This window comes from Spermophilus citellus, assembly GCF_964194105.1.
Source record: "Spermophilus citellus genome assembly, chromosome: 7".
Taxonomy (NCBI): domain Eukaryota; kingdom Metazoa; phylum Chordata; class Mammalia; order Rodentia; family Sciuridae; genus Spermophilus; species Spermophilus citellus.
Genome location: NC_138188.1, coordinates 28,636,317 through 28,651,770, shown reverse-complemented (window position 1 = coordinate 28,651,770; position 15,454 = coordinate 28,636,317). Strand labels below are relative to the sequence as shown.

Here is a 15,454-nt window from a genome sequence, read left to right as displayed (position 1 = left end):
TAGAAGTTATGCCCCTTCTGACTGCCTCAGAAACCCACATGTAATCTAGTGGCACAGTGTATGCAGGCTGGACCCCTCAGCTTAAGAGAGGGCCAGTTCTTGCTCTAACTCCTTGCTTAGCACCTACCTATGCCCTGCCCTCCTCTCCTTCCTCCTCTTTTGAAAATACCTCCTCGATAAATCACCTCCACAAGAACTTCTGATCAGCTGGGAACCTGAGCTAAGACTTAGTATGGTACCACTTTTCTTAAATAAAGGATTCATCACCTCAGGTCTATTTGTCTAAAACAGGAATGAGACTAGGCAAACCCAAATTGCTCTTGACTGTCTATTTAGTTCAACAGGTCAGTGCCACGGGTGGTGGTGCACACTTGCAATCCCAATGGCTTGGGAGGCCAAGGCAGGAGGATCAGGAGTTCAAAGCCAGCCTCAGCAAAAATGAGGCACTAAGGAACTCAGTGAGACCCTGACTCTAAATCAAATACAAAATAGGGCTGGGGATGTGGCTCAGTGGTCGAGTGCCCCTGAATTCAATCCCTAGCACCCCCCAAAAAATATACGTGTGTGTGTGTGTGTGTGAAAAATCCTAGCATAAACACTTCAATTCAATGAAAATATTACAGGGTCCAAATAGAGCTCTACTTAATTCCAGAAGAAAATGACTCATATCCACATCTGGTGCTCAGATATTCGCACTCATGAACACAGGCATGCCTACCTTCACGGGGACTGCATATTCCCAAAACAAGATCATCCTCAATGTGCTGAAGAATGTCAAAATTCTCAACATAAAAAACCATCTCCGGCCTCCCACTGATCTCCTCGAGCTGGGTGACATTGGAACCAAATACTCCCACAGAGTAGATAATGATGCCTTCTTGCCGGAGGGCGACTGCTGGGTCCTTCACTATGTCCTGAGCTTCACCATCTGTGATGAGGATGAGAAACTTCCTGACGTTGGGCCGGGCCCCCTTGGCGGGGCTGAAGTACTGAGCCACGAAGGCCAGGGCGCCACCGGTCAAGGTAGTTTCTCCAATGTGAGCCATTTGGTCTATTGCATTTGAAATGTCACTTTGGGTAGTGAACCTGTTGAGCTGAAACTCCTCCTTATTGATGTCGCTGAACTGCACCACGCCGATTTGCACCCGATCGGCCCCAATCTGAGATTTGCTCACCAGGTTTTTCATAAATATTTTCATTTTCTGGAAGTTTTCAGGTCCTATGCTGCCAGAGCTGTCCACCAAAAACATGATGTCAGCTTTCATGTCCTTGCAGGCTGCATAAGAGAAATTAGCATGTTTATTCAAGTCAACTCCATGCCAAAAAAAAAAGAAAAATAAATAAATAAGAGTAAACAGGAGAATCCAAACCACAAATGATCTAGTGTGGAAGTTAAACACGTGCTTGGTAAGGATTATTAGTAGGTAAGTAAAGCAGTCTGCATTGTAGGATACAGTGGGATGTTTAGCAGTGTCCCTGACCTCTTCTCATTGGATGCTAGCAGGGTTTCATGATTATGACACCAAAATATCTCTAGAAGTTACCACATTCAACCAGAGGGGAATAACACCTGGTTGAAAACCACCGACTTACAGATTTCATAAAAGTGCTATAAAGCAGAAATTTAAGTGAACCCTAAGTACTCCTGGCAATCTGAAATCACTCGATCATATGATACAGGTGACATCTAACCACATATCTAGCCTGCAGGGATTTGTTGGAGAAAGCTAATTAATTATTATTAGGGAGAATCTTTCCAAATATTTTTGTTATTTTTCAATTATATCAGTAATTGAACGGTATCAATTAGAACAACACTACAGTGGGCTGGTGGCTTTTTTTTTTTTTCTAGAGGACAAACACGGTTATAGTTGCACAGATCAACAAGTCTCAACTTAGCAATGTACGTCGTTCCCCTTAACCAGCAATGTCAAACATCACCATGAAGGCCTATGTGCGAGCTAAAGTCAAAAGGCAAGGGCCACCATTTCTCTCACCTTCTTCAGCACAGATTTCTTGGACAACTTGGTTCCTTATGTCTTTCAACGCATCAAAGTCGTGCACGTAATACACCCTCTTCTCCTCTCCTGCGATTTCTCGCAGCTGTGTTTGGTTGGCCTCCTTGACCCCGATGGCATAGACACGAATGTTCTCCTCTCTCAGTCTGTTGGCAGGCTCCAAGATGCTATCCTTGGACATGCCATTCGTCAAAATGACGAGGTGGCAAGGCACTTTGTTTCCCCGCTGCTTCTTTGCTTTTTGCAACAACTTCAATGTGAAATTCAGGGCTGCGCCCGTGTTTGTATTCCCACCCATCTGCCTGATGTTCTCGATGGCCTTTCCCAAATCGTGCTTGTTGGAGTACTTATTGATCTCAAATTCCAAGTCCCAGCTGTCGGCGTACTGAACAGCCCCCACGCGCACCTTATGGGGGGCGATGTTGAACATCCCTACCACCTCCGACAGGAAGGTCTTCATCTCTTGAAAGTCTGTGGCCTGTGTGCTCCCGGAGCCGTCCACGAGCAGATAGATGTCTGCTTCCTCTGTGTCCACACATGCTACGATGGAACCAAAAAATTGAACATGACATTAGGGAGTAAATGAGGAAGAGAAACGGGCACAGAGGGGAAGAAGGACAAGGATAAGCCACCACAGATGGAAAAATGGAAAATGGTGTTTGGGTTTAAAAGGCTTGCTTTCCTAGATTGAAAGGGGAGGGACCTTAGCATCAGTTGGGCCAAATGAATGTTTCTGAGAGTTTGAGATGATTACCCTAAAAATTCTCTGCCACCCGTCAAAATAAATGTGGGTGTAGTAAAGTATTAGAAAACTTATAGCTGATCTTTACAAGTCACTTCTTCCTGGAGTTACATAACTGCTTAGCCAAAAGTCAAGTGATATGATGTGACATGAAGAAGGTGTTTAACAGGTCCTTGTAGACATATGAGCTCCCTTTCTTGGAATTTAGAGCAAATTATGTACTCCTTATTCAATCCTACCAATTAACTAGAGTATGGATATTGTCAGCAAATTTATGTGTGAAAGATAATGACATTTTTATAGTAAGTGAGATGTAAACACTTATTACAGAATATATACAAACATGTGATGTGTATATACATGCATGAAAATCTTTCCACAGCATCACTGTGTTTACATGTAGATAGCAAACCATAAGAAAACATTGCCCTTTCTCTCTCTTCTGAAACTTGCAGACACTGGAGTGGTACTTCATGACAAATTAATTACTTTTGTTTTCTATCCAAATCACACTTCCTGTTTATTCTGGAAATTGGAATTGGGGTATGAGGGAAGAAGATAAGGAAAGTGAAAAGTACAAAAAAAGAAAAGAAAAAGAAAGAAATACAGAGCAGGGGAAACTCAGGCTGCTAAGTTTCTGAGGCAGGAGGATTGCAAGTTCTAGGTCAGCCTGGGCATCTTAGCAAGACCCTGACTCAACGTAAAAAAAAGTAAAAAAAAAAAAAAAAGGCTGAGGATGTAACTCAGTGGTAGAGTACCCCTGGGTTCATTTTCCAGTAAAGGGTGAGGGTGAGGGAGCAGGGAAAAAATAGAAAAGGAAGAGAAATAGCAAATGATGGTATTCCAGGGGTCCAGAGTGACAGATGGAATTGGAGCCACTCTATTGGAAATGAGAAGGGAAATCCTCTTTAGCTATGCTGGTACTGCAATAGATTTTAAAAGTCCTAACTGGACTTCATATCATCAAGTTAAAATAAAAATTAGGAACTCATTCTGCCCACCCACATCATTATCATATTCCCACCAATTCCTTTTGCATATATAAATATTCAAAAGACAAGAAAAAAGCAAAAGGTTCTGAACAGTCCTTCTCTCAGCAAGACTTTACCCAATTTGAGGGTTTCCGTGCGCTCTGACAAGACAGAGACGGTGTGTGTTATCTGGTTCCGCAGCTTCTTCAGGAATGTCTGGTTGTGGGCAGCCAGATCAGGGAAGTTGCTCAGCATGGAGACATACTGCTCCGCAGGGTGAGATGCTACCTTTTGCAGCTGGGTTCTGCTGGCCCCTTCGATGCCCATGGTGAAGATGGTCACACCCTCGCGCCGGAGGTTAACTGCTGCCTTGGTCACGTTATCTTCCGAAGCTCTGTGGGTCACCAGCACGGCGATCTGGGACACACCCTGATTTTTCCGACTGCCTTTCTGTGCACTGAAGACTTCCTTTCTGATCTTCCTGATGGCAGCCCCTGTGTAGGCCTGCCCGGCCCGGGGAGACAGGCTCTGTATACGCTGGAGAACCTCTGACTTATTGACGCCTCTGCTCAGTGAACTGATCACTTTGGTCTCATTGCTGTAGGCCACAAGGCCAACCCTCATGCAGTTCTCCTTGATGTCAAGGGCTGAGACACTTTCTTCCAGGAATGCTTTAAGGTAGTCGAAGTTCTCCTGGCTGCCATTGATAGACACATCCAACAGGAACACGACGTCAGCCACAGAAGGGCCTTGGCACACTGTGGTGGGCAAGGAATGAACAAGCACAATATTAGCTGGAGATGTGGCATTTCTGCTGAGCATCAGAAGACATGGAGAACATACACTAGATCTTGGTTATCTGCTTAAAGAAAGAAGGAGGTGTGTGAAATGAGTAGGAAGCTGAGATCAAAAGGACCTGGGTTCAACTGCTGAATCTCCCAGTTTCAATTTCCTCAACTGTCAAATGGAGATACAATTCTCATCTCATAGAGATACTATGAGAATTAAATGAGATAATATACTTAGTATGGGACTAATACATAAGAGTCACTCAGCAAATAGTAGCTGTTAAATATTAAAATCATTGAAGCATCATTACCATTATAATTAACAGTTACAGACCAAGTATTACTAAGAATGGTAATGAATACACATGCACATTCAATTGCTTTATTGGGGAAAGATGTTGCTAATAAGGATTCATATTGTCATAGGCTTACCACAAGAAAAACATTCTCTACTATTAATAGGTCATTAAATAAGTCATCTCCAACTGATTTATCTGAGAATAATGTGAGTTTCCTATGCTACTTATTTGGACATGCACATTTGGAGCAGGTTGTTTTCTTCTGGGTCTTCCTGTTCCTCGTTTGCATGATGTTTATAACTCTTGGCCTTTCTAGGACAAGAGAACAGACAGCAGGCTGGCTATGGAGATCGGGGAGAAACTAACTCAGAACAGGGCAGCAGGGAGGGAGGCATTGTGGGCTGACTACCTGGCTTGAAATCTGGAGACCTGACTTAGCTCTGACTGCAAATTGCAGCCAGGCCCTGGGTCAGGCCATATCACTGGTAAGGACACCTGTAGTTTCCTTCCTGCAGAATAAGGAGTTTGGGCAAACTAAAGTTGTTTTTTAGCTGTAACATTCTGTGATCATGGTTATGTGGCTTCAGGAATCATAGATTTCTTTAGGAACAAAGCTACCTTTTAAATGACCCAGTAATGAAACCATGTAACAACTACAGCCCAGGGAGATAGCTCAGACTTAAGCTGAGAAGCCGGAAAGAGGGCATCCTGAATTTTAAGAAATCTGAATGAAATGCAACATGAATAAGCAAAGTATGAGAATCAAGACCTGTGGGTATCATTAGATTTAAAATCTTCACAATTTTCAGATCCTCCAGAACACATGGATATTTAATATCTGAACACGCAGCCCATTTTGAGAGAGGAGTATTCAAAGGGTTGCAATCCTATAGCCCCCATATTGATTTTTCAAAAGCATTTTATCATCACTCCTCTATGTGCATCCCAATTTCACCTTCTACGAGGTGATCATCGACTGCTCCTTCTCTGTACTTGGTTGCATCCTTGATGATCTGCGTCATGTTTGAGGAGAAGATGCTGAGGTCTCTGACCGTCCGAAGTTTGAAGTGAAACTGAGATGTGGCCATGGCCCTCAGGTTTTCTTCGGAAGCCTTCTGCATCCCCACGGAGATGATTTTCACCCCATCTTTCCGCAGGGCCTTCGAAGCCTCTTCCACCTCATCCTCGGATTCGGCTGAAGCCAGGACCACCAAAATAGGAGGAAACAGTTTCCTGTCTCTTCCATCAGTAGGTGCAGAGAAGTAGACCCTGTGAGCCTCCCGAAGAGCGTTTCCTATCCTCAGGGATCCGCCAAGGAACCCGAAGTTCTTCTTGAGATGGTTCAGCATGGGGTTCCTGCTCCTGAAGGTACTCAGGTTGAATTCCTTGTGGAGTATGTCACTGTACTGGGCCAGGGCCACGCGGTACTTGTTGGCCTCGATGGGGAGACTGTTGATCATTTTATTGATGAAAAATTTCACAAATGGGAAGGCCTTAACTCCCAGGTGATCAGAGCTGTCCACCAGAAACACCACATCTGCATACTCAGGGCCTGGGAAAACAGAAACAAACATGTAAACAAAGCAAAAACTTTAATGCCAACCATATAGGGGAAAACTTACTTTTCATTTCATTTTATTTTTTAAGTGCCTTCTCAATGAGCGGATTCATTGAGAGTCCAAAACTGCATTTTCTCTTAAGAAAAAGAAATACTGATTTCTTGGGCTGATTCTTTTTTTAAAAAAAAATATTTATTTTTTAGTTGTAGTTGGACACAATACTTTTATTTTATTTTATTTTTTTAAAATTTTAAGTGGTGCTGAGCATTAAACCCAGGGCCTCGCATGTGCTAGGTGAGCACTCCACTGCTGAGCCACAACCCCAGCCTTATTGGGCTAATTCTTTTACACAGTTTCTCATTTGAGCATCTCACAAAATTAAGCATCACTTTTGAAAAAAAAATTAGCTAATTAGGAATAGGCAAATTAGAGAAGTAAAACATCATGGGTGTTTAGACTGTTAGTAGATAATTTCTCCTAATATATGTATTTTTGGCTTTCAGAATTCGATCTCAATTCGATCTCGACAGGTCACAAATTTTATTTGAGAATCAGGCTCCTTCTAATTGATTTGAGTGTTGAAATCTGAAAGTCTTTCATTGTGATTATTATTTATGCAATGCAACAAGTTAACTTATAAACATTAGTTTGTATTCTAAAGTTTCAAGTTGATGACATTTAAAAATACACAAATAATGGAAATACGGGATTGGCTTAATCTATTTTAAAGTTACTTACAATATTTTTGAAGACTTATATGATTGAGTGTCATAATTGATAAATTTATTTTCACGTATGCAAAATATGATAGCACTAGTATATTTTAGGCTAGAAAAGGGATGATAGTTTTAAAAACAAATAATTTTTATATGAAAACGTAATATTTTGTTGAACTTCTAAAGCTTCATTTAATGCTAGATTTGATGTTAGGTATCTAGAATTGTATATTTACAAGTAGAGAATCACAGGGTTCGAACACTGATGTCATTTACTGGTGGTCATTTAGATCAAGAGTTCTCAGTACCTAAGCATAAGGTCCACTTCTTGTCCAGGGAAAAGAGGGGAATGTATGCGTGTTTACATGTACACGTGTGTGGTTTCATATTTAAGGAAAGACACAGTGTGTATCAACAAGTAATGAATAAATAAATAAATAAAAAGAAATAAATATATCATAAAAAAAGTAATGAGACCCTGACTGTGTCATCAGGTAACTCTCTGAGCTCTGTCAAACCATCCAATATACTTGGTCTTTAGTTCCCTCTACTTTAAATAGATTCAACTAGAAACTACCTAAGGTTCCTCCTCCCTCTGAGATTCTCACCATCTGAAATGGTTACTATAAAAATTCTAATCAAATTAAAATAACTTCAATATTTTCTTTCCTGCAATTGCTAGGCAACCAGCTTTAGTTCTTTGAGTTATTTCGTTTTTCCTTACAGAGGTCTGATCCAGACATAGTGGATCATTCTTTCTTGTCTTTTACATAACCTGATCCCAGTCCCACCCGAGGTTCCTGTCATGATCATACAGCATTGCAGAAATAAGTGAGGGCAATCGAGACCTTAGGCTGGATGGCCAGGTGAGCCCTGCTCAGGGTGGCTCCACTCAGGACCACCGGGGACCTTTAGTAAATCCCTATATGTTGTACATGGAAAGGAAGCATGGGTGATTGGCACAGGATTCAGCTTCCAAAAAGGTCCTTTGTTATGTCTGAACCATGAAATGACTGGGAGGAAAAGTTGCCTCTCCTTTAAAAGCTGAAGACTCAGTGAGACATTGAAGGACAACATTTGCAGGGCAAAGTCTAGTTTATCTCTTCGTAAAACTTGCTTCCAAGGTCAGAGACCTCAAGGAAGCTGTAAAAGCTGATGTAGGTGGTCCTGGACATGAACTGACCAGCACAAGAACCAATTACTTGATTATGTAGTAGAGGTGGTGAAGGGCAAGTCAGAGTTTGGACTTTAATTCCATTGCGCACAGATTGCTGACAGACGGTAGACAGCTACGGAACTTTCTCTCCAGGGTGAAAGCCTGTTCTTTATGATAAACAGACTAGCAGTTTAAATTGGAGCAAAATCTGGACACTTAACCAAGACAACCTTTTGGCACAAATGAATTAGAAAGAGACATTCCAAATTTTCCAGGCCTGAACCTAATAGTAACAGAATTTTCGTGTAACCTCCCAGAAGACCCAAAATGGGTTGAAACTGAGGACAAAATGACAACTTCCATATCTTTCTATCGCTAACAAGGAATAAAGTCCAGAATTTTCAAAGGAACAGAGAGTAATCTTGAAACAAAATAAGTTGACCTACCATTCCCATCCTCGCTACTATCAAAATCAAAACAAAGTGATAGAAAACTTAACTTTTAAGTAGGTCAAACTCACTTATCATCTCTTTACTATGGTAAAAATTAAGGAAAAGAATTCTTTTCATATTTTTTCCTTACCAGAATCTTGGTTCACAGAAACATGGAAACAAGTTATTATGAGGAACAAAATCAGCCACATTTTCATATTATGTCCTGAAATATCTCCAACTCGAAATCTGAAAAGGCAAAAATATGAACATCTACGGATGTTATTTATGAATCCAGACTCGCATACACAACAGGACATGAAATGATACAATGAACTGGGTGTGACGGGGGACAAGAATGACGGAGGTTTACTGACCTTCTAATTGGTGAAGTGCCTTTGAGAAAAATGAAGCATCATTTACAGAGTTGTAAGAGTTTGTCCTGGTCCCCAGACCTGTAGAGACATGGCATGTTGGGTGGTCAATCGGAGCAGACAGATGCGTTCTAGTTCCAACGATATTATGTCCCCCTATTACTCATTTCCCTGAACCCTTGTGTCATTCTCTGTTCACTCATTGTCATGAAATTCAGAATTCACAGTTGGGACACAGTCTAAAACCCGTAAGGTAATCTCATCATCATTATCATGAATATGTAGATGTATTTCATCTTTGAATAATAATTATTTCTAGATGTGGTCAAAATTCCCTATTTTTCCCTCTTCCTTGCTAATTAGAAAGGTAACTATCTCCCTTTATCCCTAAATTTGAGAGAAGACACACACCAAAACAAAAAACAAAACAAACAAACAAACAAAAAAAAAACAACCAAGCAGTGACTTTCTATAGTTCATGTCAGGTCTTTCTCTTTAGAATGGGGAACACAATTTGTGTACAACTAACAAGCAAAGCATGAAGAAAGAGTTTTCCAATTCTAGTTACTCCTCCAGCATGTTCAGCCACCTTGAAATGTTCCTTTCATGGAACAAATAGGATGTTAAAGATATTGGAAGTAAATATCATAATGAAACACAGATTGAGCTCATTCAATCATTTTCCCCTTGAACAACAACAACAACAAAATGAATGTATCCATTTCTGACGTATTAAGAAGCGAGGGTCTTTATGTCCTGCTTACTTGCTTACAAAGGTATTTGCAAAACTATGTATGGGTATCTTGCTCCTATACAGGCAGGGTGCAATTGTTTAATATTTTACCTCTTTAGAAAAGGGACCTTTGACATGAGAAATCCATCCTATGGTTTTACCTATTCTATTGTCACTCTGATATTCTGCAGTTTGGGACTTGGTTCCAGTCCTTCACAAGAAATCAAGACAACTTGAAGTTTTGAAGCTGTAAGCCAATCTATCAGTCCTATTCAAGTCTGTGAGCTGGAAGTGGAATCTTAAAAGGTTATGTTTAGTTCAACTCATTCATTTTAGAGGAACTTAGGCACAAAGTGGATTGCCTAAAGTGAAAACCAAGTCATGCCATTTGTATATTTCTTTCTATTTATTGTGTCAAACAATGAATTATAAATGCTACCATTCATCAAACCTTACTTTGTGCCCTGCTCTGGCTAACAGCCTCAAATTTGTTCTATTTGACATTGACAGCAGCCCTAGTAACAGGCACTATTATTGTTCTTATTTTGTAGATAAAGAAACCGATTCCTAAAGGAGAAATAAATAACAGATGCAAAGTCACATTGGTAAATAGGCCACAGTTGAAACTGGAACTCACATCTGTATGCTCCTAAACCTGTCATTTAAAATTCAGCTATTCTGCATCCCAAACCCAATATTATGAACTTGCAAAGTGTCTCCTCATTTTTTGGGGGGGGGTATTTTTTCTAAGGAATAGGAGGGACTGGTACTTGTTTACCTACCTTTGTGGTTTTGATTTTCAAAATCAAGGCTTCACACTATTTTCTTCTTTTTTGTTTATATTATGAGCTTCATAAATTTAGTGCAGTCTTTCAAGTTACAAAAGATCAAAGAGAAAGTACTTTGGGATGAATCCATAAGATCAAAGATTTTAGCAGTCAAGATGGGAAGAAAACACTACTGAGCAAAGGTTAAGCACCTGGAGAGAGAAGCTAGTGTTAAATAAGGCCACGAGAGTCCCAAAGCAGCACATGGCATCCACAAGTTTCTCCATGTGGATGGTCAGTACCATTGGTCCCTTAAAAGGTAAGTTCTCTGGGTTAGTATGTTATGCAATGATTTTCTTGCAGCCTTTAAATGGAACCCCAAATTGGGTGTGCTGTAAGGTCACATAGTGTTGAAGCCCAGTGAAAGTTCTCTGGAGGTATTAGGTGACCTACTTTGTATGAATGCAGGGATGGTCGTGTGTGTGGTAGGAGAAGTGGTAGGACTACATCTTCTGTTCAAGCTCAGGAGGCAGGGATAATGGGTTCATGTTTTGGCCCACCAAGACAAGGATTGTGATCTACATGTTACTCTACTGCCAGAAATGACCAGGATTCTCTAGTAAGTAGTATGACACTTGAATTTTTTCTATATCTGATCCCTTGGAGACAATAATGAGGGGAGAATGAAGGAGCTATTTAAAGCAATCAACATAAAATGTAAATTCATAATACACTCCATCCTAATAGAACAAGGAGATTGAGTGCCTCTCATTAATGAAACAAAGGTACGGGTCTCCTCGATCTGAGTTTTGTTGCACTCCATCCATCCTAAATCAAGCAAGCTAAGGCCAAGGCAAGTCTTGCATGTGTCAGAAAATCCTTTTTAAAAATCTGGATCTCTGTAAACTTTCAGTTGAGAAGGTAGAATGTTTCTAATTTAAACCACAGCTGCAAAAGCAGCACAGCCACCCAGGTCTTGGCTTCAAACCCTGAATGTTCAGAACTTGTGTAACCCCCTCTCTTGAGGCTACTGAGAAGCAGGGGTTTCAGGGAGACTTCTGCCCTGAACAAGCCAACTCATAATCCAGGTCAAGACTGCAAAAAATAAATAAATAAATATATTAAGAGCCCGGAAAAGATACAAAAGAGACGTTAGCAAAAATAAAGATAAATGTCATTTCTTTTCTTTAAAATGAGGCCTACAGGATAAACGATTTCTAAGTACCCATTTTTTTTTCTTTAGAAACAGAAATATTATCCACTGTTTCACTGGGTCTTTGCCACAGCATCAAAGATACTTGGCTGTTGGCTTATTTAGCACTTGATGTCTCACTGCTTTGCTTCCTCAAGCCATTCTACTCCTCAGAAGTCAAAAAGTAGAAAGAAAAATATTCAGAGTGAGACTAAAGTCCACACTAGAATGTTGCAAGATAAAGTCCTCGGCACACAACGGGCACAAGTATTGGACCAGTGATGGTCAGAGAAGCAAAACACACCAGCATTCTTGGAGCAAGCAAGTCACACAGTTTTCCCTGTTCCTGCCGTACTTCCTTCCAGTTACATTTTCTGGAATCACAAATAGAAGCTTCATACTTGGATCCCATTTGGAAACGGTCATGCCAGTGACCTTTGTAAGATGAACACTTTTCATGTTGAGGTGGTTGGCTGAGTGGAAGGAGTTCAGGCTATGAAGTCTCATCTCCTAGGTTCTCCTCCATCCCTGAACAATTGTGTGATGTTAGATACCACCACCTCACCTCCCTGAGTTCCTAAACCTGAAGCACAAGGAGTTACATGCTAAGTCCAAGAAGTGCCACATTTCAATAGTTCTTTGACCTAACAACTATAACCAAGAAAAGTATAAGCAATTAAGCCAAGAGGTGTACATTGAAACTCTGAGCGTATGTTTTGAAACGGCCCTCACGGAGGAAGCTACCCCTCAGATGACCACCTGTGGCAGGTCCTGGGGACCAGCAACAGCACAGTTAAGGACCAGGTCTAGGCCACTCACTGATCCTTCCCGGCTCAAAAATTCTTCTGAGGTCCTTTAGGATTCTTTAGCACACAGAGTGCAGGGGGCTGAGATTTCAACAAAAATCCACTGGAAATGAACTGTCCAACTTAGAAATTAGAAAAGATAATAAATGCAAAAGAAATATAAATACTAAAATGCTAAAAATAAGATCAGAAATCAACAAACCGAAAAAATAAAGGTAAAATAAAGAAAATTAAGCTTTGAAAAGAGAAATCTCAGAACAGACTGATTAGTAAAAAGAGCATATTGGTATTCTTAACAAGGCTCACCCTCGGAAGAGAGTATTTAACCAGAGCCCACCGCTGGAGTGTTATCAGAGCCTCATCAATCTGGGGGAAGGGAAATACTCAACTCTTGCCCCTTTAGTTATCCAGTTCTACCAAAAGGTGGAGGGAACTGAGAAACATGTGAAAGTCACAGTTCAGAGGCACAGGCTCCCTAGACCACTGAGACCTAATCATAGGAGTGTAGTGTACTGCTCCTCTCTCTGTATCTTACCACCATATTACTAACGGCCCAGTCACAGCCACTCCTTTTACCTCATATATCATATCCAGATATAGTGTAAGACACAACTAAGAGACAAAAAACACAATTTGAAGAGACACAACGTACATTAGAACCAGACTCGGATACGGTAGGAATGTTGGGATTATCAGACCAGGAATTTAAAATAGCTCTGATTAATATTCTAAGGGCCATAATAGATGAAATAGACAGTATGCAAGATAGACAGTGTAAGCAGAGAGATGGAAATTCCAATAAAAACCCAAAATGAAAAGCTACAAGTAAACACAATTAGAAGTGAAGAATGTCTTTGATGGGCCAATTGGCATACTGGACATGGTTGAGGAAAGGATCTCTGAGGCAGAGAATATCTCAATAGAAACCTCCAAAATCGAAGAGCAAACTGAAAAAAAAATAGAACAAAATACCCAAGAACTTCAGGAAAAATGACTATGAAAAATGAAACATACATATAATAAGAATTCCAGGAGGAAAAAGAAAGGAACAGAAGGAATACTTGAAATACTAATGACCAAAAATTTCCTAAAACTAATGTCAGACACCAAATGACAGATACAGGAAACTTAGGGAACACCAATTCTCGCAATACTTTAAATTTATTTTAAATTTAATAAAAAAATTTAATGCCCCAAACACTACACCTAAGTCTATTATTTTTTAACTGTCAGAAATTAAGAAAAAAAAATCCTTAAAAGCCCTCTCAGAGGAGCAAAGATAAAAACTACAGCTGACTTCTCAGAAACCATAAAAGCAAGAGAAGAGTGAAGTGAAAATATTTAAAGTATTTCGAGAATTCTTTATCTTGCAAAATCATCCAACAAAGGGACAAGAAGATGCAATAAGAGGATAGTCTCTTCAGTAAATGGTGATGAGAAGTGGGATATCCACATACAAAAGAATAAATTTGGACATTTATCTCTCAGCACACATAAAAAGATCTAAATGTAAGACCAGAAACCATAAAACTCTTAGAAGAAAATGTAGGAGAAAAGTTCCTTGACATTGGCTTTGACAATTATTTTGGATATCACATTAAAAACTCAGACTTCAAAAGCAGAAACAAATAAACAATCCTACATCCAACTAAAAAGCTTCTGCACAGCCAAGGAAACAGTCAAAAAAAATATAAAGGCAGCTGACAGATGGACAGGAAGAGTTTCTAAATGAGATATCTGATTAGGGGTCTGTCCTTCGGCATCCCATTGTCATGACAAAATACCTGAGAAAAACAACTTAAAGGAGGAAAGATGTATTTTGGTTCATGGTTTCAGTCCACGGTCATTTGGTTCTGTCACCTTGGGCCTTTGGCCAGGCAGAACATCACAGCAGGAGCACATGATGGAGCTGATTTGATCACCTCATGGTGGTTGTGAAACAGGAAAAGAGAGAAAGAAGAAGGGAAGGAGAAGTGAGAGAGAGAGAGTCTGAGACACAAATATCCTCTTTGAGGGCATGTTCTGAGTGATCTACTTCCTCCAGCCAGGCTCCACCTCCTGAAGCCTCCTCCATGTCCCCACAGTGCCACAGCCTGGCAACAGCCTTCAGTAAGTGGCCTTTGGAGAACATTTCCGAACTGGTTTAGTCAGCTCTTTGCTGCTACGACTGAAGGACCCATCCAGAACAACTGTAGAGGAGGAAAGCTTTATTTGTGGGCTCAGGCTTTCATAGGTCTTAGTCCATAGAAGGCCAGCTCCATTCCTCAGGGCTTGAGGTGAGGCAGGACACCATGGTGGGAGAGTATGGTGGAGGGAAGCAGCAGCTCACATGAAGATCAGAAATTAGAACGAGAGAAAACGGGAGAGAATGAGAGAGAGAGAGAGAGAGAGAGAGAGAGAGAGAGATATGCTACTCTCCAGATATAAAATATATACCCCAAAGCCACGCCCCCCAATGAACCATCTCCTCCAGCCACACCCAACATGCCTCCAGTCATCACTCAGTTAATCCCCTCAGGAATTAATTCGCTAACTAGGTTAAGACTTTCACAACCCAATCGTTTCTCCTCTGAACCTTCTTGTATTGTCTCACACATGAGCATTTGGCAGACACCTTATATCCAAGCCTTAACCAGATCTAAACCATAACAGGAGTTAATATTTTAAAAGTATAAATAACTCATACAGCTCAGTATCTGATCACCTAAAGACATATAGAAATAGCAATAAATAAATAATTAAAAACAGATAACCTAATTTAAAAATGGCCAAAGAACTTGAATACTTGAACAGAAATTTCAGGAAAATGCAAATCAACCCAATTAAGATACCTCACATCTGATAGGATCACTATTATTAAAATGATAAGAGATGACAAGTGTTGGTGAAGGTGAAAACAAGA

General features: G+C 40.4%; 1 protein-coding gene across 2 annotated transcripts in view; it reads right to left on the bottom strand.

Moving 5' to 3' along the window:
• COL6A6 (collagen type VI alpha 6 chain) overlaps positions 1–15,454 on the bottom strand; it is a 147,091-nt gene that overhangs the window by 95,266 nt on the left and 36,371 nt on the right. For both annotated transcript variants that reach the window (XM_081301126.1, XM_081301125.1), the window contains exons 2-7: positions 9,058–9,135; positions 8,832–8,929; positions 5,774–6,370; positions 3,869–4,489; positions 1,998–2,558; positions 719–1,276 (exon numbers count right to left, since the gene is read on the bottom strand). In XM_081301126.1, the coding sequence (XP_081157252.1) occupies positions 719–1,276; positions 1,998–2,558; positions 3,869–4,489; positions 5,774–6,370; positions 8,832–8,898 (2,404 nt within the window). In that variant the 5' untranslated portion in view covers positions 8,899–8,929; positions 9,058–9,135. The remainder of the gene's footprint in view (positions 1–718; positions 1,277–1,997; positions 2,559–3,868; positions 4,490–5,773; positions 6,371–8,831; positions 8,930–9,057; positions 9,136–15,454) is intronic.